General features: G+C 37.5%; 1 protein-coding gene across 31 annotated transcripts in view; it reads right to left on the bottom strand.

Annotated features, from left to right (window-relative positions):
- Positions 1 to 1,252: 1,252 nt before the first annotated feature.
- Positions 1,253 to 26,560, bottom strand: part of LOC140477422 (band 4.1-like protein 3) — a 297,319-nt gene continuing 272,011 nt past the window's right edge. For 24 of the 31 annotated variants that reach the window (XM_072571280.1, XM_072571281.1, XM_072571291.1 and 21 more), the window contains 9 exons: positions 24,043 to 24,147; positions 19,963 to 20,211; positions 19,290 to 19,412; positions 15,993 to 16,397; positions 10,777 to 10,905; positions 9,301 to 9,399; positions 7,075 to 7,155; positions 6,273 to 6,389; positions 1,253 to 2,499 (listed from right to left, as the gene is read on the bottom strand). In XM_072571280.1, coding sequence (XP_072427381.1) covers positions 6,279 to 6,389; positions 7,075 to 7,155; positions 9,301 to 9,399; positions 10,777 to 10,905; positions 15,993 to 16,397; positions 19,290 to 19,412; positions 19,963 to 20,211; positions 24,043 to 24,147 — 1,302 coding nt within the window. In that variant the 3' untranslated portion in view covers positions 1,253 to 2,499; positions 6,273 to 6,278. The remainder of the gene's footprint in view (positions 2,500 to 6,272; positions 6,390 to 7,074; positions 7,156 to 9,300; positions 9,400 to 10,776; positions 10,906 to 15,992; positions 16,398 to 19,289; positions 19,413 to 19,962; positions 20,212 to 24,042; positions 24,148 to 26,560) is intronic. The other 7 variants (XM_072571294.1, XM_072571296.1, XM_072571297.1 and 4 more) reach the window with 7 other exon arrangements.

Below are 26,560 nucleotides of genomic sequence, written 5' to 3'. Positions count from 1 at the left end.
TTTTGCATTGTTTCTAATTAACCTGCTTAGAGCAGTGCTACAAGAGCCTTATCTGGAGTACTGTGTGTTACAGACCCCGCTTGATCCTTGATCCAAGTTTGTACTTACCTGTTATCCAATTTTACCTTACTAATGTTGGAAATATACATTCTATTTTTATAAAGGGCTTTGTAAACAAAGTTAAAAATCACAACACCAGATTATAGTCCAACAGGTTTATTTGGAAGCACTAGTTTTCAGAGAGCTGCTCCTTCACCTGCAATCCTGATTGTGTGATTTTTAATCTTGAACACACCAGTCCAATACTGGCACGTCCAAATCATTTGTAAACAAGTTTGTTTTTTCAGTTAATGGTGAAAGAATACAGGTTTTGAAGCTACATACAGCACATCAACTGGGCAGCTATTTTAGTAGCTTCATTTATTTTGCAATATTGTGCTATAATAAATAGAGTCATAGAGATGTACAGCATGGAAACAGACCCTTTTGTCCAACCCGTCCATGCCGACCAGATACCCCAACCCAATCTAGTCCCACCTGCCAGCACCTGGCCCATATCCCTCCAAAGCCTTCCTATTCATAGACCCATCCAAATGCCTCTGAAATGTTGCAATTGTACCAGCCTTCACCACTTTCTCTGGCAGCTCATTCCATACATGTAACACCCTCTGCGTGAAAATGTTGCCCCTTAGGTCTCTTTTGTATCCTTCCCCTCTCACCCTAAACCTATGCCCTCTAGTTCTGGACCCCAGGGAAAAGACTTGGTCTATTCATCCTATCCATGCTCCTCACGATTTTGTCAACCTCTATAATGTCACCCCTCAGCCTCCAATGCTCCAGGGAAAACAGCCCTAGCCTGATCATCCTCACCCTATAGCTCAAATCCTTCAACCCTGGCAACATCCTTGTAAATCTTTTCTGAACCCTTTCAAGTTTCACAATATCTTTCCGATAAGAAAGAGACCAGAACTGCACGCAATTGAAGCATTTGCTGGATTTGCCTGGTATGTTTTATACAAAAGACAGACATAATTAAATCAATTAATAACTGTAAAATAATACATAATTTATAAAAGCTAACTTTATATGGTTCTTTTGAGACTCCTGCAGCTTTTGGAAATTTTCAGTAGACAATTAGGAAACCTTCTATACCTTTATTAAGTGATTTCAACTACTTAAAAATACGTTTTCTTGGAAAACTATGTGATTTTAGTGAAGTTGTTGGACAGAATAACACAAAGCAGGCTATTGATGCCTTTACCACTTTTATTTCACCATGAAGGAACATACATTCAACATTTATTACATTGCAGCAAAAAAAAGTATTGTACTCTATAGTTAGCTGTGTAGTCTTCTGTAAATTATAAATGCATGATGATTTGAAAGCTTTCAATGGGGTTTGCAATTATTTTCTGCTTAGTTTAAGGCTTTGCTCGGAATCTGGAGTCTACGCAGAGTGTTTAAAAAGAATCAATGGTTTTATAGTCAATGATGAAAATGAAAGGTCACAGGTAGTAAACAAAAGAGAGTCCTTCTAGAGCAGACACTTTCACTTGCAACATAAACCGAGCGAAACAGACTCAGTTTAAAAAGGAATACTGACATCTCCTCTAAGGGAAGTAAACACTGACAACTATTGATGGATTAATCTACCTGGCCTTTTGGTTCTAACTTAAAAGAATGTGCTCATCTAATAAAATCAAATCATTCAAGTAAAATATATATTTATATATATATATTTCTTTTAAAAAAAATATGTTAGGTGACATCAAATTATGCCAACAAAGCACAAGATGCAGCAAAATAACTTGTTCTAATCTGTGTAAGGTTATTCATGTTTTCACAGGCATTACCATTGTATATCAAGGTTTCCAGTTATAAGCTTCAAGTTGCTTAATATGATAATAGATATGGACTTACACTGCCATTGGCACATCTACTGTAAGGTATGACATAATCCCTCAATACAATTAACATTTTTCACCAGAATTACGGTGAAAATTACTGTGTATAAATGAAACCAGGTACAATTGAAATGAATTACTGCTGGCGTATTATCTTAATATCAGCTATAGACTTTTTAAACTGGCAAACAAGGTTTCCACCCGTGTCCCCAACCCAGCTTTCTTTTAAACATTAATGCTCCAATATATCCTTTGCTGTTTAAACCTGCTGATAAAATTATAACTTAAGAGATGTGGACACCTCACTATACGGATCTGGAAAATGCTTTTCTCATTATTCCTTTTGTGACAAAGGTTTATTCTAATCATGCAATATTCATCTGCTGTTTCGATATGCAGGAATGAGGTTTTTTTGCCAATGTTTTTTTTTAAGTGAGAGGGGTCCTCATACAACGTGCTCCAGTATGCTTGATGTGAAAGGTCATTAGTGGATGGATTCAGAACAAATGAAGTCATGTGTATGACTCCATTTAGACTCCAAAATCATTCCTAATGATGTATATGCATTACTTCTTTCATGAAGATGTGGTTACTCCTGCAAAGGAAAATGAAACATGAAGTCCATTAATGAAACAGATTAATTGGAGGGTTATCAATAATTTTGTAGAGAAGTATCAAAATGCATAGAATATGCAGTATGTATTTTCAGTGTTAGTAAGTTACATTAACTTAAAATTGCACAGCTTTTAAGAATGACAACTATATTACAACTCCTCTCTTACATTTACAGTTTGATATAATAGAAAAATATAACAACACAAAACTAGAACCCAGCACGTGGGACAGGAGTCTCATTTAAAAGAGAAATAGAAAATGCAAACTTCCAAAAAGGTCCATAACAGCAAAATGCAGTGGTAAGTTATTAGGCAGCCAAATAAATCAAACAAAAAAAATTGATAAACAAGAGGTTGCAACTTATTTTTAAAATGATGCTCAAAGTTAGATCTTTTTATGCAATGGCAGTGTTTTGCATTATTGGATCAAATTATAGCAATCCAACATGGGATGTTGCTGCATGATGCATTTTTTTGGTGAGCCAACAGTGTTTGTTTTTCAGTACACTTAATGATTGGTGTAGTTTGAAAAACATAGACATCTCTCTTATTATCTGGGCACATTTGCTCAGGGAGGTGCTTTTCACTGACTTGTAATTTGCTGAAACATTGCACCTCGAGATGAACATCAGTTCGATTGGTGTGTAATCCAGTCCTCCAATGGTGAATTTATATTCAAACTTGCTGAAGCACTTATTAGAATACATCACAGCAAGTACAATGGTGATTCACATTCTGAAGCTGATGGTTAATACATTAATCCCATGTGCTAATGGACATGAAGCTAATTAAAATCTGCCAATCTCCATTTTGGACACCAAGAATGTTAAATTAATTATTGAAATTTTAAACAATTTTAACAAATAAGTACTAAAACACATGCAAATGAACAGAACTGGCTGATCAAGGATCTGCGGAGACCAGAAAACAGATCCAGGGAAGGTATATGGACATTCACAACCAACTTATTTACAGGACAGTGTGTTCCAGGGCAGCATGAATGAATCATTAGCTGCTTTGGTTTAGATTGAGGGTTGGGTTGAAAGGGGCATGGGTTGCCTTAACAGTGCACACTTTGGAGAAGTGTAGAACCACTGTCAAAAAATTGTGTTATCTGCACAAACTGACTCCAGGAGTTGCTGTCAGTCTCAATGGAGTAATAAATGCCCAGTTTTACTGTCATCACTTCAAAATTCAATACCAATGATGGAATAAATGTTCTTCATTAAGGGGTCCTGCATCTTTAAAAAGGGGGCTTGGTTTTGCCACCTGTACATACCTACCTCAATTTCTGTATTTTGCTTAATATTCAATTCTGTCTATTCTACTCAATATAATTGACAAATTTAATTATTAATCACCAAGGCAATGCTTTTTCAATTGTTGAAATTATCCAATTAAGGCGCAGTCATTTACTTTCAGTACAAATCACGTCAGCGCCAGGTAACAGAATTGCACTGATCCAGTTTAAGTGAAATAGCCATTAATTTTAGAGGGGCACGGGGTGGACAATTTGGAGAGGGAAGCTGTGATAATGGAATTCTATTTTTGTGAGGATCATGACAGAGGGGCAGAGAAACTTTGGTACGATGCAAATAATGGTTTGAGTAACTTAGACCAATTATTTTGGAAGATTTGTCTTGGTGTACATTGCAGCCACACCAGTTTTATGGCACAACTTTCTAGCAATTTCCAGCCAATGTAAACTACCACTAAATCATGGTTTTCAAATAAATCTTTTAAAGTTCATTTTGATAGTTATCTTTCCAATTTTGATGGAAAAATAACAAGGACTTTCATAACAACAATTTCTGGTTCATATCAAGATCTAAGTGGATTTTTAAAGAAGTATTTTATTATATTAAGTTTGATTAAAGAAAAACACTAAATGAAAGGCTCATACAATTTCCAAACATTGCATTTTTTAAGCTTTGCTGGGATTTAACCACTGACTTCACAGAATATTTTACTCACAATAAAATATGGTCAAGGAAAGCATGGGCTTAATACATTGCAAGGTTTTACTCCCAGATAAAAAATGAAATGGTAATGGCATAAAAATGATATGATTTAGGACATGCAAAAGCACAGTAGAAAGACACATCAGTGGAATTGTGGAGGGTGAGACTCAGTTTCTTCAAATAACCATAAGCAGGCATACAAATCACTCTCTAACCCACAGTTTTCTATTATAGAGTGCTGCTAAGTCAATGAACTACCTCACAAACTCCGTACTTTTGTATTGCTTATGATCACATATTGTTCTCCTTCTCAAGTTGAGAGAACATAGCAAGATAGACTGGGACAAGTTGCAGACTTTACAGGTTGACAATTAGTATCGAATAGCACTCATCAGTTGCACATTACATTTTTCCTGTAGCCAAAACTCTAACTTGTCAGAGCTGAGTCCTTTACATTGAGACAGAATGCAGTGTATAAACAAAGTCATCCTGGGAACTGTTAAACTTCACACATGTGACACATTTAAATGCTCATTAATTCCCCCTGGGGTTTGAGCTTAAGAAACATATTGATAAACTATTTCAGCCATACAATAAAAAGACTCACTAGATCAGCATCAAGCAATTTTATTTTCTAATATGTTTTGGACCCAATTTGATTGGTAATCATTACAATATTAGGCAACAGTGTAAAAATTAGATCATAACATTTATTTTGGAAACTTAGTGTCAGTCAGTGTGCCAACTCACTTCCATACACTATAATATACTCCACAGTTCACACTATCCCATCCATCTAATCCCCTGAAGGAAAGGTCATAGAGATGTACAGCATGGAAACAGACCCTTCGGTCCAACCTGTCCATGCCTATCAGATATCCCAACCCAATCTAGTCCCACCTGCCAGCACCAGGCCCATATCCCTCCAAACCCTTCCTATTCATATACCCATCCAAATGCCTTTTAAATGTTGCAATTGTACCAGCCTCCACCACTTCCTCTGGCAGCTCATTCCATACAGGTACCACCCTCTGCGTGAAAAAGTTGCCCCATAGGTCTCTTTTATATCTTTCCCCTTTCACCCTAAACCTATGCCCTCTAGTTCTGGACTCCCTGACCCCAGGGAAAAGATTTTGCCTATTTATCCTATCCATGACCCTCATAATTTTGTAAATCTCTGTAAGGTCACCCCTCAGCCTCCAACGCTCCAGGGAAAACAGGCCCAGCCTGTTCAGCCTCTCCCTGTAGCTCAGATCCTCCAACCCTGGCAACATCCTTGTAAATCTTTTCTGAACCCTTTCAAGTTTCACAACATCTTTCTGATAAGGAGACCAGAATTGCACCCAGTATTCCAACAGTAGCCTAACCAATGTCCTGTACAGCCGCAACATGACCTCCCAACTCCTGTACTCAATACTCTGACCAATAAAGGAAAGCATACCAAACGGTCTGAAAATTATTTTTCGATCCCCAAAAGCAATTCAGTAAATTACTGGATCAGCTCCAGTACCATTATATCTAACTAACTGCACTGGTGACAATTTGTTTTTCACCGTCAACTAATATTATGTGCATCTTTTCTTTGTCATATTCACAATTAAGTTGTAAGATTTTATATTGAAGTAAACATTATGTTCCATTACTTGTGACTGAACATTTTACAGAGCATCCCAAAGCACTTGCCTATGGGTTATAGAGTTACAGGTGGCAAATTAAAATTATAGATGTGCGGAGAGCACTATGGTACTGCACAGCAGCTTGTAAAATATCAGGCGGATGCAGTTTGTTCTTACCTGTGGTCAATCATCTCCGTCTTCTGGTGTGATCTCTGTCTCTTTGTGTACCACTACTTTGATCACAGACATATCAGGGTACTGCTCTTTGACCTCTTTAATTGCCTGAGCCAGGGCCTAACCCAAAGAAAGCCCCCGAGGTATAAAAACAGTAGGTGGGACATGCATGATCAGAAGCAGGATGGAGAATTATGATGACTTTTTCTCAATTACTTGATTGATGGAAATGATTGAAAGAAAACTTTAAAATTTCTACTAGAAGGAGCAGTAAGTCACACAATTGTAAGCTAAACATACAAACATGATCTCATCCTTCTTGAATGTTGATTTTAGTTCTGTAGTAACCTGCAGCATTTAAATGTTTCACTAGCTTCTGTACTCATTGCGTCACAATTAGTGAACTTTTAGTATTTGCCCCAGAACTCTGACACAGCAGCTACATTAGCTGGAGCTGCTCACAAGCTTGCTCATTTACCACCTCCCTCCTCACCCACTCCTGTACAAGCCGCAGAAAATGTTTATTAATTAATTAGTGAAATCTAAAAGTTATTTCTTTATTCCGTTCATGGTTTTGGCCACAAACTCACTAGATTACATTCATCTCCCCGAGTTGCCATATCATGACTTACAGCTCCTTTAAATTGAAATGCAGTTGCTAAATTAAATTACAAAGCATGCAGATTTTAATTCCTTGTTGCTAATAGCGTTTCTGTATACTATATTAGTCTTTTATAAAAGAAAAGCTATTTTACTTAGTAGCCTATTTAAATGCAAAGTGACCACACTTAATGCGTTAACCTACCTGATCATGGTCAATGTCAGCATCTCCTGTAATAACAATTCGTTTCTCAATACGTGTTTCTGAAACTCCTCCTTTCACAGTCTAAAAACAGAAAGTTGAATACGGTTAAGGCTTAGATAAACCCTCATTACAACTAGCTCACTGGGTAAATTTACTGACAGGAGCTGCACAAATTATCGACTAATCCCCTAAAAATTAGATTTTCACAATTCTAATTTGCTTCCTACAGCAGTAGTGCAGTCTTAAGACACAGCGGACGTTGAGTCCTGAGCCACGAGTTCTGGATTCAAGTCCCACTCCAGAACTGTAATGGGGGTGATAGAAGGTGGTGTCACAAAAGGGGACTGACATTGCATTATGCAATGACAATCATGGTCCACGTCCACAGCAATGACATAAGCAGGGCAGGAGGTGCTTGCACCAAATTAAAACTTTGAATATATTTCAGCCACAATATTAGGGCAAATAAGATTTAATATAATAACTAATGCGTGGTTTATAAGACTGGAATGTGAGAAATGGGTTCCATTTTATGAGGCACAGGCACGGCACAATTGGGGAAAGTGGGAGCTGTGCCTTTGGGATTATCTACACCTGAAACATGCTGGGACCAGTGGTCTAATGAGCCACATAACCAGGGAAGTAGTAGAGGGGAAGAGATTATGTTTGAGAAGATGTGGTAAACGAGAAAATAAAGACAAAGCAAGAGGAAGGTATTAATGCTGGAATAGGAAAGGGTGGAGTTGCAAACCTAAGAATAAATCAACAGATAAGTCTAGAGGTTAAAAAAAAAGGAATAAAAGATCAAAGGTTATAAAAGTAAAGGTTCTGTACCTGCATTCTGAGTATTCAAACCAAAATAGATGAACACACAGCACAAACAGAATTATATTCTGTATGATCTGATAACCATTATAGTAACATGGCTGGGATTGTTTTAGGAAAGGTTTGACAGGCTAGCTTGTATCTGCTGGAGCTTAGAAGGATAAGAGGTGTCACGTTTGAAACATAAAAGCTCCTGTGGAAGTTTCGACAGTGTAGATTTGGAAGTGATACTTCCTCCTATGGGAGAATCCAGAACTAGGGATCATTATTTAAAGATCAGGGGTTGATCCGATTTGAGCCAGAGATGAAGAGAACTGATTTCTTAGAGGTCCGAGAGTCTTTGAGATAGTTTTACTCAATAGACAGTGAAGAGAGAACCTTTGAATATTTTTAAGTTGGAGACAGATCAGTTCTTGATAAGCAACAGTATGAATGGTTAGCAGAGGGAGGCAGGAATGGGGAGTAATCAACTCAGCCATCATCTTACAGAATGCTGAAAGCAACTTGAGGGCGAGTGATGATGGATGGTTTCTACTAACTGAGGAGATGATACAATTGTAGCAACCACAAAAGGAAACTAAAGATGTTATAAAACACTCTTTTGCTGAACATGTTTATAACGTGGAATTCCTGACCACATATAATTGCTCAAGCAGAATCTAAGTCTTGATTCTGTCTTGACAATGCTTGTTAAGTATTACGTATTGGAAATCTAGACCAAAGTTACTTTTTAGAAATGTGCTGACTATAAAACTGCTCCATATTTACTGTTCTCTTATGCAAAGCTCCCAAACAAACTTACTGTTGTCTCTCTGCATTTCATAGAATATATTCCTCAGTGGAGCACACCTTCTGGATACAATTTAGCTTCATGGTACCAAAAGTATCAATCTCAAGCCATTATAAAACACTACCTAGGTGCAAACTGATTAGTTACATCACGATACACAAATTCATGCACAGGTTATGGGATATCAGTGTTCCTCAAATTCCAACATTTCATCATTGCTGCTCTAACTGCACAAGATGTCACAACACAACCTACAGAATTCCTTCTCAGTAAGGCAGAGATGCCCAGAAACAACTGATACATTAAGGTAAATCTGCCGACAATATTGGCAAATTTAGGTAACCTACTTCAACAGCAAGTATGTCTCTCTTTGATCACAGTAGCTTAAACTCTCTGATGACAAGAGGAGTTCACAAACAATATGTATGGTAAAATGTTAGGGTATTGTCAAGACGTGTTGTAACACAAAAAAGTGTAAATTCTCAAAAGTGCAAAGAAAAGACTTTCAAACCAGTCAAATGAAAATTCTGAATTTTGTATACTGTTGGGGTCTAGTCTGCAAGATCAGCAAATTCAAAATATATTTTAAACTGAAATGAAAACAGAAATACCTTAGTGATGTGTGTAGTGGTTGTAGTACTTGAGGTTTCTGAGGTGATCGTCTGAGCACTCATTAGAACTCCTGGGTCACTGTCAGCTGTTGTGTCCAACTTACAAAGGAAAAGAAATACTGATGACATTTGCCAACCAATTAATACATTACAAATAACTGAAGTTGTTACAAGAAAAAACATAGCTTATTTGCCACAACTCTCTGAATAAAGTCTCTTTAAAAAGATCTTCTTCCTGCGGCTAAAAGACATAAGCAAGACCTTTGTAATGAACAGTAACAAAGATCCCTGTTGGAACTTTGCATTTATTACTAATTACTCATCATTAATATCGTTCTTTGAAATAGATGTCATAGAAGTTTGATTAGCAGAAGGCAAGCAGACTGGATTTTGCAACTTGAAAAGTTTCAAGTATTATTATTTCTATTTTTTTCTGTTATAATTTTCATGTAATCTTAATAAGAGGCATGGCTTCTTTGCTAGGGTCAATGGCAATTCATTGATTGACCTTCCACTCCCTGGATAAGCTATGACACGGAAAACTTAACCATGTTTCTTTCATCTATTTACAATTCAACATCAAAGCTCCTTCAATCAGCTACAGGCTTCCACAATCGCAAGTGAAGCTCCCTCCTTTACAGTATCAAGACAAATATATTACATTTGTTCAAACACATTAGTTTTAACCTTACCACTTTAACCTTGCACTTCTCATATTAAAATCCTTCATGCCTCTACTATGAACTGCACAGATTTTCCATTCTACTTGGGTTTCTGTCAGTGTCATAGCCCATTTATCTCTCCCAAGCAGTGTCAGCTCCTTCCCTGTATTTTTGACACATTTACTATGGCAGCAGTCCATGTGCTGGCTACATCACAACCTCACTGACAATGGTGCTCACATTCCAACTCTATTCAAATTCTCCTTCACACGTGGAATTCTGGCTACTAACTATAATTCTTGGTCAAAAGTTTCTCTGGACACATTTGATACCAGCATTGTCAATTGTTTTTAAATTCTTGATATTCCCAATATGCACCCGATCACCCAGGTTACAAATTCACTAAAATATTACATAATTTATGTATATGTTAATCAGTACCAAGGCCAATTGACTAGAGGTTATTAAAATTTCCTTTAATTCGCTTGTATATAGCACTAAGTTATTATTACATAAATAGAAAGAATGGTAGTCGCACCAATTCGCGAGGAAAGGCAACATTAAACAATACCAGGACCAATATTTTTTACTGAATATTTTTAAGTAAACTGAAAAATGATAAAACAAAGGACTGAAAATGTTGAAGATCTGAAACCAAAACAAAACTTGCTGGTGAAACTCAGCAAGTCTGGCAGCATCTGTGTGAAGAAAGCAGTTAGTTTCGAGTCCAGTGACTCTTCATTCGAACCAATTTCTCCTGCAATTTGCTTTTGTTTAAGGACTTGCATGAGGCTTCCCTCAACAAGCGTGTTACCTTGGATGATTCGTAGGTGATTGTTTTAGTCTCAGTGTGAACTACAGGCACATCCTTCGTGCAAATCTCTTTCCCATCCTCCTGACCCATACTGTCAAAGCTGACAGTTTCTGTTTTCACAACGGGTGGCTATAAGGAAAAGGACAAATAAAACTCAAATGTAAACAAATCTCAAGGCATTTTTATTCCCAACATTCATAAACCAATCCTTCCATAATATCATACATGCCATATCAGTTTTAACTTGATTTTACAAGGACAGATTTTACTTCGTACTTGAAGAAGCACAAGAACAGATCTGCATATCAACTTGCTCCTATGTTCCCATACTGTTTTTTAGATTTGTTGTTGAGTGATGGAATTCACACATAATACAGATACCCATGTAAACATAAGGGTTTCCCACAATATGGTGCCTCAAACTAGCTACTCATTATCAGTCCACATTTTTATGGATGTATCTCTTTACTTCTTAAGGTCTAGCCACTTCGGTCTCGGAATCTGGGAATATTTTATAATTGGGGGCAGCCCTACAGCATTAAACAAAATTCTCATAAGGTTGCATACATCTTGAGTATTACTGAATGAACATATTTTGTTATCAAAACAGTGTTTTTATTTTACATTGTTCCACTGTCACGTAATTAAAATTTCAAGTGTAAAATACAAAAGATAAGGAGATCAAGAGTTATGTGGAGAAGGCAGACTCAATGAGCCAAATGGCTTAATTATGCTCCACTATCCCTCAGTTTTATTGGCCTGGATTTTGTAATGAATGTTAAACTGTCAGCATCTATTATTGTTTCTTTGAAACTGAAAGCAATTTCTGGAGTCAATACACACACAAAGTTATAAGCAGAAATCTGAAAAATTATTTTCGTGACTGCACACTTCACCAGATGTGAGACTGAAGTCTTTGTAGACTGCAATTAATTAGAAATTACCAAATGGACAAGAATTTCCTCTATTTGCATTTTAACATCGTTGACTAAATTCATGAAAATATTATGCTTTATTGCTGAGGTGTAATTATCCTATCAGTGTGCCAAGAAGCTCTGTCCAATGCCAAATTTGTTGTTCTGATTAAAAAGGTATATTAAATAAGAGAGTTTAAGTTTGATATTCCAACTTCCACTGTGCAAGGCACAGGAATTTACTTCCTTTTCTTTAAAATGCAGCAAAATGTTACGTATAATCAGCTCTACTGTCATCTTACTATTTTGCAAACAGATCAGGAGGGGTCTTAATCAATTCACTACATCCAAAAGTTAGTTAAGCTGCTTTTTATTTTTGACCAGAAGGACAAAGGAAAAAAAAGTAATGATTGTAGAGATATTCTGGTATTGTCAAATCAAAAACTTAATTTCTTCTTTTTGTATCACATTAGAAAGCTTTATTTTTCATTAAGTAATGTTCTGCAGAACTAAAACTTTAAAATGATAAATTTAAGTCAACAACTATAATCTAAGGGTATATGTAGTCAGCAGGCATCCAAAAGACGCAGAACAATGATGGAACAAGATCTAGTATTATTCTGGCAATTAGTGGGCTTGTTTCTTTCAACTGGACACAAATAACAAAAGCAAGGAATTGCAAGCTGTATTTATTCTAATGTGCTGCAAATAATATTCAATTTATGACTGTGCATTGCAGAGACAGACATTTAACTTTTCCTCCATTATTCCTCTCCTAACATCACAAGATCATAAAGTACCAAGAGTAGTTCATTTAGCCCCTTGAACCCCTACTCTATCATGCAAAAAGATCACAACTTAGGTCCACTTTCACACCTGGTCCTCATACCTCAATTTTCCTCAACACTCTTAGCCTAGAGTTAAGAATTCCAAAACTGTGCAGTCATTTGAGTGAAAGCATATCCTTCACTTTGGTCTTGAAAAACTCTATGGCCCTGGCACTATACTATCCAGGAAAACAATAGCTCACTAGCTATTCTGTTAAGCCTTCTTTAAACCTTTTATGTTTTAATGGTCCCATCTCAAACCTTCTGAACCTCAGGTTATTTAACTTCATATCATAGGACAACCCCTCTCATGCTAGGAATCAATGTAATGATTCTTCGATATTCTACTTCCAAAGATGAATAGATCTTGTGCTATTGTGCATTTTACTTCTTGTCATTGCAAAGAAAGTGGGCCAAAAGGAGATATAGTGTGCAGTACAAATCTAACAAAAGTTTGGCAACAGAGTTTCATTTTGTTTTGGACAAATCAGAACAACTTCAATCTCTGAAGTAACTGAAGTATTTACATTGATGAGGCCATTCCTGTATTCTTGTTAATTCAATAACGTTCTGTTGAATTGTATTAAGACTGGTTTCTTCTTCTACTCCAAACCCCATGCAATAAAGGCCTTCCTCATTGCTTTCTGTACTTGCATTCTAACTTGTCCCAGGTTTAAAGAAAACTCAGGCTGAACCATTTTAAAAAACAGAGGTCACTTCAGTTAATCCTTCCAGTCTATTCTCTGATTTGTCTTTTGAAAACACGGACACCAGCTTCTAGCATACAAGGCAACTGTTATGAATATTCAAGTATGGACTGCTGTTTCGTTGGCCTAGATTTTCAAGTTACATTGATGGTTGAACTGTCAGCATTCGTCATGACTCAGTAATAGCAACCTCTGGTTTCTGCCCAGTGCATGAAAATTCAAAGATTGTTGTCAGTCATTCACTGCTGTTCCATCAGGAATGCTGTTGATGTCCTCACAGATGGAAATCATTTGGAAACCACAGATATGATGGAATTTTCCTTTTTTAAAAAACAAGATCTGTTTCACAGTTAAAATTCTGGAAAATATTATACTTCATTAAATGACTGCATGGATTTTAAATAATGTATTAAGTCATAACCATTTTCTGGGTCACTTTCAGCGGCTCAGAAAACCTTACTCTGGAATATCAAATTTCTCCTTTGTGATAAAGGTCCCACCATTTGATCATCTACTTTAATGTACATATCCCAAGTTTTATTTTTATCCCTGCAACATGATTGAAGTGTGAAGGATAATTAATGTTTTGGTTTCCTGCTTTGCTGTCTGAGAATTCTTTAATGTGAACGGGCTGCCTAACCTATTTCAGCAAGGCGTTCGATAAGGTTCCCCACAGTGGCTATTATACAAAATGCGGAGGAATGGGATTGTGGGAGATATGGCAGTTTGGATCAGTAATTGGCTTGCTGAAAGACGACAGAGTGGTGGTTAATGGGAAATGTTCATCCTGGAGTCCAGTTACCAGTGGTGTACCACAAGTTGGGTGTTGGGTCCATTGCTGTTCGTCATTTTTATAAACGACCTGGACCAGGGTGTAGAAGGGTGGCTTAGTAAATTTGCAGACGACATAAAGGTCGGTGGAGTTGTGGATAGTGACGAAGGATGTAGTAGGTTACAGAGAGACATAGATAAGCTGCAGAGCTGGGCTGAGAGGTGGCAAATGGAGTTTAATGTGGACAAGTGTGAGGTGATTCACTTTGGTCGGAGTAACCGGAATGCAAAGTACTGGGCTAATGGTAAGATTCTTGGTAGTGTAGATGAGCAGAGAGACCTCGGTGTCCAGGTACACAGATCCTTGAAAGTTGCCACCCAGGTTGACAGGGTTGTTAAGAAGGCATAGAGTGTTTTGGCTTTTACTAATAGAGGGATCAAGTTCCAGAACCATGAGGTTATGCTACAGCTGTACAAAACTCTTGTGCGGCTGCACTTGGAGTATTGTGTACAGTTCTGGTCACCACATTATAAGAAGGATGTGGAAGCTTTGGAAAGGGTGCAGAGTGGATTTACTAGGATGTTGCCTGGTATGGAGGGAAGGTCTTACGAGGAAAGGCTGAGGGACTTCAGGTTGTTTTCGTTAGAGAGAAGGTCGAGAAGTGACTTAATAGAGACATAAAAGATAATCAGAGGGTTAGATAGGGTGGACAGGGAGAGCCTTTTTCCAAGAATGGTGACGGTGAGCACGAGGGGGCATAGCTTTAAGTTGAGGGGTGATAGATATAGGAAAGATGTCAGAGGTAGTTTCTTTATTCAGAGAGTAGTAAGAGTATGGAATGCTTTACCTGCAACAGTAGTAGATTTGCCAATTTTTAGTACATTTAAGTCGTCATTGGACAAACATATGGATGTACATGGAATAGTGTAGGTTAGATGGGCTTCAGATTGTTGTGCTGACCTGTCATACCATCGAGGGCCGAATGGCCTGTACTGCGCTGTAATGTTCTATGTTCTATGATAGCACAACTGATATTGGACAACATTGATTCCCTGTAGCTGGTCCCACAAGGTAATTCATTTCAGAAACACAATAAAGTCTAAAATATCGCTGCAGATATCTTTCTTGGAGCACAGAGAATGACCACAAAATCCAGGCCAATCTTTTCCTAGTGCAATTTGCCCAAAATACAACAAAATCCATTAAGCAGAAATTGGGCCAAAACCAAAAAAACCTCTCAAGAGCTTAACTTTCTCGTGGATGCATCAAAACTACTTTAATTTCTGAAATAATTTGTGTAGTTATATTGTTTAATAAACAATTATGTAAATGTTATTCAAATCTCATTAGAATATCAAAAACTTACTATAAAAAACTTCATAATTTGAGATTTGGAAATATTTGGTCTCGACAGAAAAGAATTTGAAGCTTCAATAGTGAACCCAGAGGTGAACTGGTGCCAGGTATTTACAACAATTTGGTTTGACTACAGCAAAAAGAGGCTCTGAAAATCATATCCCAAAGAAGACAGCATCATTTCATCCAAAGTTAGATCAAAAGCACTGCAAGCTTGCAGGAGGCATTTTGTTAAGCAGAACAGGAGCATCTCAGAATCAGTGTGATGAGATGATAGCATGCAGATACTAGGGAGTAATTTTAACATAACATATGCAGGGTAAAAGATTAAGCCGTCCATTTTACCTTGCCATTTTTTACTTTTCACGGAAAAAAAAAGCAAAATTCAGTTCTGGCCATTTTCTTGCTGGTCACATGGAGTTAAATGACCTTTTAGGTTTCTAAATGACAGTGACAACAAAATATCAGCACTGCCTTAAAAAGTGCTTTGAAACACTTGAATCAATAGCTACGAATGATAGCCAATCTCATTGCATTGCAGGCTTTCTGCTATTTTCAAGTTTAATTCTTTCCAATAGTATAGCAAAGTAAATGAGAATGATTAATAATGACAGTTGTTGAGGTGAGTGAAACCAGTTACCTCAAACTGAGGTTTCTCTTCAGATTTATCTGAAGGCTTGCCTGTCAATTCAGCCTGTTCCTCCCACCCTTGAGCAGAAGCAGGTCCTTCTGCAACTTCAGCTATCGTTTTATCCACTTTAGGACTTGCCATCTCCCTCTTGTCCTCTTTGGTCTCTGTGGTCACCAGGCAACTCAGACCCCCTGCATCACCAGATGTGTGAGCTTTGCCCAACTCGGCTACAGTATCCCACTCAACTGCTGCCAGCTTAGCACATACAGCAGAAGCATCCTTGCTTGCATGCACATTCATCACATGCTTTTCTTCCATCACCATTGCTTCTTGCATTTCCTTCATCGTCTTCTCCTGTTCGTGGGTTTCCATTTGCACCACTTTGGAACTTACTTCCCAATTCATTTCAGATTTCTAGAGGAAAAAAATAACTCCGCTATGACAATATGTAGTATATACATAACTATTTTGTAAGTAAACAAAATAAATGAAAGCAAAATTGTCTCCATCTTCTTAAATCCCTATGTGACCCAACCATATACTCAGTAAAATTGAACTTGAAAAGCAGATTAATGAAAAGCATACTTGACACTGCATATCCAGTACAGAAGCAGTGCAAAACTTTAAATGATTGAAATTCATGAGTAGGATAGTTTATTCAGTGTGGGAGGTTTTACATAAATTGATTTTATAAAAAGGTATTCCTGACTGCTCTATGTAAAGCATGCCTTAGGTGCAGAATGTTTAATGTAGAGATGAAAATGTAGAAGCATTTTGAGTTTTCTCCAATTACTTCCTTCCTTTTCCCAGCTGATTGAAACTCCCATTCTCTACTGCAGAACTTTGTACCCCTCACTTTATCTGTACGTATGACAACATTCTGCACTAGCATCATGAAATTAGTAAAACTTTCAAAGCAGACATTGAGTTAAATAAGACTCATATGGAGGCAGAACAGTGTGGGGTAAGGAATAGAAGTAATTACTAGAAGCATACATCATTCTGCAAAAGAAGAATTTCAGTAGCTACAAAGCACAATATTATTAAGTATTATTACAAGTACAAACAAAATATAAGTGCTAGGCTCTTTAAATTAAAATGAAAGCAAACAATTTTTCCAAAACAAAAAAAAATCAATCCACCAACCCTACGAGTTATTTCATCTGGGCTCTGCTTGGTTCTACTTAATTATGAAAGCAACATTTGCAGTAAAAACTTAAGAATGTGCCAAACTCCTAACAGAAATACTCAGTGTCAGTATACACTTTGTACTTGAATTGATTATTACATTTGTATATACACTTTTGACAAATTCTTAAGTTTGGATAATTTAGACAAAATAAAAGCTATTGTATTAGTGAATTTTTACTTTAGGAACTCATTCTTGAATGGAACAAACCCATACTAGTGAATACATTTCCAGCCTCATTACTGCTCAAATCCAATAATTAATCTATTGAAATTAAAGTATACAGAACATAAATAAATTTAAAAATCGGTTAAAAGTAAATGAACAGAAGTGCTAAGTTAATGGCTCAAAACTCATTAATCATGCAGTCATGCTTTTAAAAAAAACAGAAGGTATGACCTGTCAAAATTATGCACACATACAGCAAAATGACAAAATGTGGGCCCGGGAGTTATCACAGAATTCTTACAGCACAGAAAGAGGCAGTGAAGTCCATTGTGGCCATATCAGAACATGGCACCACTGTCCCAGTCTCCTGTCCTTTCATATAGCCATGTAAATATTCTCTCTTCAGTTACTTATCCCATTTCCTTTTAGAAGTCATGATTTAATTTGCCTTTACCACCCTCTCAAGCAGCACAGTACAGATCCTAACTACTCACTGCATAAAATATAATTCTTCATGTTGCCTTTGATTTTTTTTGCCAACTGGCTTAAATTTATATATTCTGAACCTCTTGGAATTGCTCTTACGTTGCTACTGTAAACTGATGTGCAATAGAAAATCAATTTCCATGCAAAGATTTTTTTCACACTTTTGGCAAATTTATGGCTACCAGTTGGAGCAGCTTCAAGGAAATTTCCAGTATAAACCTTTATGGATTTTAATGCATGTACTGGTCTCTATTTCTCATTCCTGCTCATGATTTGCCAATGCAATGTTAGGATAAATAATTTTTTGTGCATCTTTGGGTTAAAATAAAATTCCAGCTAAAATATAAATAAATCTTCAAAAAAGATCACCAAGGTGAAAGTATTGCCAGTACAATGACTTAAACAATAAATTTACAACAAATAACATGCAATTTAACTTTCACAAAACACTCGTAAAACAAAATGTGCAATCTGACAAGATGAGCTAGTTGCAATTGTATGCTGTCAAAATCCCACAATAGAGTCTGTACAGCTTCTTAAACAGGCAAGTTCAATTGGATACGCAATGTGCTAGAGGCAATCTTACATCCGATGACTATGAACCACCATTCAAATGGAGGGTGCTTTATTCTTAAAGTTAACAATGGAAACTCTTCATAAACACACTTTTTAAAAAACTTCACGGAGTGCAGGTAAATTTATGTTGTAACAAATTAAACAGGATAGCTCTGTAGCTTCAGCACAGACTTGCCACAATTCAAGTTCCTGGTCACCAGCTGCTTCACTGTGAGAAAGCTCCAAGTGGAAGCCAGATATCCCCTACACAGATGGAAATGTGAGGGAGAATCATTCCCAGGTTCACCATCACAAACATCCTGGCCCCATTTGAAAGTGACATTAGTAGAAGCCTGGAAAAAGTTGTTTTCATGGTAGATAAAGTTGCCAAACTCTGCAGGGTGGCACTAGAGGTTCAAGGGATTAGAGAATAACCTGCCTCAGGAAAATATCATAGTGACAGTTTTGAAAAAATAGTTTCAAAATGTTTTGGATGCTTTAGTTTATATAAATAAAAAGTTTGGACATGGCAAAAGAACAGGGTCAGTCTGATCACTAAATTACCTAATTGAGTATTCATTTTCCAACTGGCATGGGTGGGTAGTGCAGCTTGAGGATAAAGATGTTGAGTGGCCAGTGGTGAGAGTGCGGTAGTAAGGCAGTTGGAGGCAAGAGGACATGTGGTAAAACTTACAAGGATGTCTAGAGTTTGTAAAACTCCTAGGGTGTATATCATGTAGCATGAAAAGAAGATAATTTGAAGAGATAAAATGCTAATTTCACAAAGCATAATCCTTTCAAATCTAGACAAAAACAGCAGAAACATCGAGAAAGATGTGGAAGCAACAAAAAAACTGTCTTGAGCTCACTTCAGTGCAATTAATTTGAGTGCAATTAAAAAAAGACACCTGAGCCCAGCTGTATGATGAAGAAGCAGCCCATTCCTTTGTATCCATTTGTTTTCGAGCTGAATCTATTAGATTGGCGACGTCTACATTTTTTGAGGCTACTTCCGAACCAGACTGCTTTGTCTGTACAGACACAGAAAGTCAACATATAAAAGACAACTGACATATATACTCTGTAAACAGCAGACAGATAAAAATTATTTCGATATACAGATGGAAGAAGTTCTAAGAGATTAGTTACGCCATATGGGAAGAGCAAAAGGGAAACGAAAAGTGTAGGGAAACAGGCAAATGGGAAAGTAACAGTTAATCATACATCACACATTTCAGAGATTTTGCTGGCCTGAAGGAATTTGCAAGAGAACTTGAATAAACATAATCAATGCAATAAAGTAAGAGAAGGTGATGGGTCTATCTGCTGGAAAGCAAAGGGGTGCAAATTGAGCATGTCTACATTTTAAAAGGGCAGTGTGCCTAATGTAACCAAACAGTTAGTAATGCCAAAAAAGTAAAAAAAAATACACAACTCATCTTGGAGGACTGTCTTGGAACTTGGGTACAAGCAAAAAGCAGGAAAACTTAAATGTGGCTTTAGCTGGTTAAGCATACCAAAGCAGTGTCGCCTGAAAGTCATGCGGATACCAAGACGGAGAGTGCCAAGCACAACAGTTACCAATAATCTTGATCCTGTTGACTCAGTAAAATAGTGGGCTGTAGCAATGGTAAACATTGGCTCTTCATCAGTCTTCCGTTTGGTCATTGAGGTCTCATATTTCTGCATAGACGGCTCCATTGGAGAGCTTTCAAATCCTTTCCGTCTTGCAGTCTCTTTCACTTTCAGTCTACCTTCATCATCACCTCTTTTTGTTTCCCCCTTCTTTGAAATGTCAGTTTCTTCCAATGGAGACAACACAACTTTCTGCTGTTTGACAGATGACACAAAATCTACCAATGTTGTTCGGATCACTATAAACCTTACCTCATCTTGAGCTTTACTTCCTCCTCTACTGACAGTTATCAGAACTATAGAGGTTCATTTTTAGATGTTGTCATGATTGGTATTCCTCTCAACTTTCTCTTTTGTGATTTTTCCAAATTTATGTGGTACAGAATTTTGGTCATCGTTTAAAGTAGGTTAGGAAGCAATTTTAAAAAAATATAGTCATCAAACCCCTTCCTTCTATTTTTAAAATTGAGATTACCAGCTTCAAATGCATTTTGAATCCAGAGGCAGAAAGTTGATTTTGGACAGCAATCTGGCAAAATGGGTCACTCACCTAAAGAATTTGCTGATATTCAATAATTATTAGATTGGACATTGGTAGGCCCCAAAGCATGTAGATTATCTTTTATGCCGAGTTACTGTCCACATGGTGAGGCAAAAACTCATTACTGATATTTCCACCGTAATATAACCTTGCATCAATAGTTTTCTCAGTACATTAATCTTAGTTTGTGTTTATGCGAGTTTAAACTCATGCAATAAAATGCTCTGAAAGCGAAAGTATAAAATCACAGCATTTATGATCACATCATGCTTGATTCTAAATAGATATATTTTAACTATAACATTACAGTAATGGACCAAGGGAGCAACTCTATTCATCTTTTTCAAAGGGAAAGTTCTTCAGCACAGTATGATTCTGTTGTGAGAACCGAACAGGTCACAAAGTGACACCAGAGTCAAAAAGTGTGGCGCTGGACAAGCGCAGCTGGTCAGGCAGCATCCAAGAAGCAGGAGAGTCAACATTTCAAGCATAAGCTCTTCATCAGGAATGTCGATTCCTGATGAACAGCTTATGCTCAAAACTTCGACTTTTGACTCTGATCTCCAGCATCTGCGGTCCTCACTTTCTCCAACAAAGTTACATTACTCTTATTAAAGTAACCATCTAAATAGAAGCAGAGCACCTTAAATGCTAAACATTCAGTTTGGAAATCCAAACAGAGCTCGGGATACAACAGCACTAAGAACTGAAATTATGTTGTATGGGCGTGCGGAACTCCCTTGGAACAAGAATGACCCTTGCTCATGTCAAAAGCATACACAGGAATTCTTTTGATGTGGGGAGTCTGTTATGCTGCAGCAACCCAAGGTCTGGCTGACAGAAATTCCCCTGCTCTTACAGCTTGTAATTATCATTTTAGAAAGAAATACAAATTTTTGAGAAGATTTGTAGTTCAGGTTGAGTTTCTAGACGTAGGTTTGCTCGCTGAGCTGGAAGGTTCATTTTCAGACGTTTTGTCACCCTACTAGGTAACATCTTCAGTGGGTCTCAGGTGAGGGACTGTACGTGATTCCTGCTTTCTTTTTGTATGTTTGGATTTCTTTGGGTTGGTTTGTCATTTCCTGTTCTTTTTCTCAGGGGGTGGTAGATGGGGTCTAACCCAATGTGTTTGTTGATAGAGTTCCAGTTGGAATGCCATGCTTCTAGGAATTCGTGTGTGTCTCACTGTTTGGCTTGTCCTAAGATGGATGTGTTGTCCCAGTCAAAGTGGTGTCCTTCCTTATCTGTATGTAAGGATACTAGTGAGAGAGGGTAATGTTGTTTTGTGGCTAGTTGGTGTTCATGTATCCTGTGGCTAGTTTTCTGCCTGTTTGTCCAATGTAGTGTTTGTTACAGTTCTTGCATGGTATTTTGTAAATGACATTAGTTTTGCTTGGTGTCTGTACAGGGTCTTTCGAGTTGATTAGCTGCTGTTTTACAAACTGATTACAAATTAATAATCGACCTGTTTGGCTGATTTATAATATGCCTTCTGTTGTTATCAAGTCCTGATATGGGACTTTCTGCCCAAAGTTAAGGATGCTATCAATGTGTCCCAAGAATTCTTAAGTGTGCTGTCTAACAGGATTATATAAGTGCTGCAGATGTGCATATAATATACAAATACACATTTTATGAGAAGAGAGATGGCAAGAATTGCTCAGAGCTCTCAGATTATTTACTGAAATAGCCCCAGTTGCAAATTTTATCCTCTGCAACTATGATCATGATTATTCCTCATCTTCCATGCAACTTTTGACACAGTTATAGAGTCATTTAGAATGGAAAGAGACCCTTCGGTCCAACAACTCCATGCTGACCATGTTTCAAAACTAAATTAGCCCCACTTGCCTGTGCTTGGCCCATATCCCTCCAAACATGTCCTATTCATGAACGTATCCAAATGACTTCTAAATGTTAGAACTATACCTGCAACCATCACTTTCTCTAGCATTTCATTCCACACTCGAACCACTCAGTGTAAAAACGTTGCCAGTCATGTCTTTTTTTAAACCTTTCTCCTCTTACCTTAAAAAATATGCCCACTAGTTTGCACTCCACCACCCTTGGGAAAAGATCCTTGTCATTCACCTTTTCTATACCCCTCATGATTTTATAAACTTCAATAAAGGTCACCCCTCAATCTCCTACGCTCCAGTGAAAAGATCTGCCTGCCTTTCCAGGCTATTTTTATAACTCAAACCCTCCATTCCTGGCAACATACTGGTAAATCTTTTCTGAACCCCCTCCAATTTAGTAATATCCTTCCTATAAAAGGGCGTATTCCAGAAGAGGCCTCATCAATGCCCCACATCCAATTAATTCCAACATATCGATTATTGTCCAGCTTCATCCAGTTCCTGTCTTTTTAGCACACTCAGCATTGCAAATGCTAAAGCCCTTTATCTTCAGCTCTATCACAAAATCTGTATAATTTGATTTCCATTTATCATCACTTCCTCAGGTTGAAGTATATTCATAACCTTAGAACCTTCCTTGATCCTAATATCAGATCCTCTCCATCACAGAGATTGTTTACTTCCACCTCTATAACAATACCCAACAATAGGCCCAATTGCGTACTTGCATGTTTTCACCTCTAGAATCAGTTTTTTTAAATATGTTTTCCTAACTGGTGACCTATCTATCATCATCTAAATTTCAGCGCTCACAAAACTGCCAGACTTTAACTACCTTTAACTGTGTCTCATTCACCTTCAAGGTAAAATAAATCATTCACGTGTTTAGGTCCACACATGCCCCTAAACTCTGTAAACCTTGCCCATCAATAACAATATTCCCCAAATTCTTCACCTCCAATTGGAGAATTTGCAATTCCTTCCCTCTTCTTCAATGGTGACCATGAATTCAGCTGAGGTACTAGATTGTGCAATTCCTTTCCTGAACATTTTCTTCCGTCTCTCCTTCAAAAGCCTCCTGAATGATCCTCTCATGGACTAATCATTTGGTTAACTCTCCTGCTATCTCCTTTCTAGGGCTGATCATCCATGTTTTGACTGCAACTGTATAGAATGCACTGGATACTTTAGCAATGCCAAAAACATTATATGAATGCAAACTATTGTTTTGGTACTACTATGTCACTGTTATCACATATGTGAACAAGACTCCATCACACATCACTGTAACAACATCAGTACAAGCCAGCAGCAATGCTGTATTGAAGAAAAGAAGTTCATTTAAATTCAAAATATTTCAAAATGCACCGACTTAGGTTTGCCCCACTAACAGCTAACTTTTCATATATAGCTGCACACGTTATATTTATCAATACGCATTCAATTGTAATGCTCACCTTTAACAAAAAGTCAGATGAGACAACCTTAACTTCAACTTAGTTGACAATTAGAGAGCTTTATCTTTGATCACCTTTGAATGTAACATTCAGTTAAAATGTGTATACAAGTAAATATCAACAACTCAAATATCAATGTGTACAAATGAATTAAGAAAAAATAATCAACCTCTGGGGGAGACGAGACTTTTTTGTTGACCACAACTTCTTGAGTCACCAGGGTGCTATGACCAATAGTTGATTCCTTGTCCTCCACCACCTTCTCTTCTCCAGCCTGATGAATCGAGTGTGAAAATACTCATGTCAATTAAAATGAAATATTACAGCTTATCAACTTTGGTGAAAGCTTCATGTGTACAAGTTACGAAATGCATACGAGTAGCAATTTTCAGAATGTACATTCCAGCCACAGGACCTAATCTGCCAGATGTTTATACTGAGAAATTGTGCCCATGCTTCCTAAATGTTTTCCTTCATGGGTAGAAAAATTTCTCATGACCTTTCGTACAATTTCCCAGAATGCACTCTGGCTTGAGAGGATCCACACTGGGAGCAAACATTCTGAAAATTAGTCCTAAATTAAACAACCAACAGCCATTTTCACAAAGAAAACTTAAAATGAAATGGAAAGGAATCAGCAAAAATCTATCCAGCTCACAAATGACAATTTTCAGATGAAATATCTTTTAAAACGCCTATTTCTGCACAATATTTTGCAATGATCTTGAGATACATACATAAAATATTACAGCAATACCAAGTTGCTGAGCTATATTATTTGCGAAAAAGTGAGTAAACTGTTAGCACATATAATAATTAAATGTAAAACTAGAAGTACAATTGTAACCTTGTAGATGCAAAACAGTACGGAAACAGACACTTCAGTGCAACTCGTCCACACCAACTAAGTTTCCCAAAATAAACTAGTCCCACTTGCCTGCATTTGGCCCATATCCCATTAAACCTTTCCTATTGATTTACATGTCCAAATGTCTTTTTAATATTGTGACTGTATCTGCATCCGGTTCTACCTGCATCCAGAAAGTCTAGCACACATTAACAGAAGATACAAGCCCCAGGAAAGGATCCAGAGGTGGATTCACACAAACGTAACATGATTTGGAACTGTATTCAGGATGGGTTTATGGAAGAATGGCCTTTTATTCAAGTGTAGACTTTGGTGGGATATTGCTGAAGTATATATTTTTTAAAAATGCAGTTTTACAGGTTTTCGAAGAGAAACTGGTAATGGAAACTGAAATAGGAATGGTTGGGGGGGGGGGGGGGGGGTTATTGTCAGTGAAATTAAAAATCAAATGTATGGTGGCCTTGAAATAAGTGCTATACATTTATTCAATTTCTTGTAGGTTCTAGAAATAACAGCCTGTGTAATCATACTTTTCACACAGCAAGGTAATAAGAGGCACTGAGAATTCAGACAAGATGGTTACCAATGGAAACTAGCATACTTGGGGCTGATGGTTGAGGGATATAAATGTTTGCTGAAAACTTTATTTTGAAAAGTTCTTTAAGTGAGAAGACCTTCTCCCATGCATACACGTGAATAAAATCTTTGCTTATTTGAAACAGATTCCAGCATGGTCATTTCTTACCACAATGTTCAATCAGCGGTATTGGTTCAAACGTCAACCAGATGTTGGAAGCATGCACTTAATCCTGAAGAAGGGCTCATGCCCGAAACGTCAATTCTCCTGCTCCTTGGATGCTGCTTGACCAGCTGCGCTTTTCCAGCAATACATTTTCAGCTCTGATCTCCAGCATCTGCAGTCCTCACTTTCTCCTAGCATACACTTAATCTACCATCCATTAGATAGGAAAGTCGACATTTGGAATGGGCTGCTTTGAGAGTCTGAACTATAAGTGAAGCAAAGGAAGGTGGCATAATGACAAGACCTTGGTAAACATGGGCATAGTATTGTTTTCTGGGTGCATCAGGTGAATTAGTGACCATTAAGGTGGAGTGGGTGTGGTCAGTTTCCCACAGGGAATACAAAGATGGTTGGGTAAACTGGCAGTGATCCATTTACCATAATGAGATGTGAAACAAAACTCCAGTCTTGACCGTCTAGGATTTGGAGTGAGAACCTGAGGAACATTTATAAAATTTCTAGTAAATAAGAATAAAAAGATTTTGGGTAAAATTACAAAGCAAGGCTGGATCCTTCATGGACATTGGATAAGCATACAGAATGATGGGCAAGTCAGACAAAAAGAGAGATGTTATGTTAGTGTCACCGTAATACCAGCCAATCAGGAAATTCTGAGCAAGGTAGGCCCGCCTTGGAAAAGGCAAAATTGTTCAAGGAACAAGTAATGTTTTGACCAAGACTCACCCATCTTCACCAAAAGCTAGTGAAAGGAGTTAAGAACTAAGCGGAGAGAGTAGGAGATGGTGGGTTAGGAAAGAGCAAGACAGGTCACAGGACATAATGAGAGTGAGAGAGAAAGGTTATGGTGAAGAAGCTGCCTGACATGCCTACAATCAGTCTGAGTTGCAGGGGCTATATGAAGTAGAATGATGAGTGATATCTCCATTATGATGGGAGACATTATAAGTCTCCATTGCAAATGACTATGCCTCCTGGGCGGCCAAAGAAAATATAGGACAGTGACTCACTGCCACTGAAACGGAATGAGCAGTTACACCCAAATAGATTAAAATATCT

The sequence above is a fragment of the Chiloscyllium punctatum genome, chromosome 5, assembly GCF_047496795.1.
Source record: "Chiloscyllium punctatum isolate Juve2018m chromosome 5, sChiPun1.3, whole genome shotgun sequence".
Classification (NCBI taxonomy): Eukaryota; Metazoa; Chordata; class Chondrichthyes; order Orectolobiformes; family Hemiscylliidae; genus Chiloscyllium; species Chiloscyllium punctatum.
This window is presented reverse-complemented; position numbering and strand designations above follow the sequence as displayed.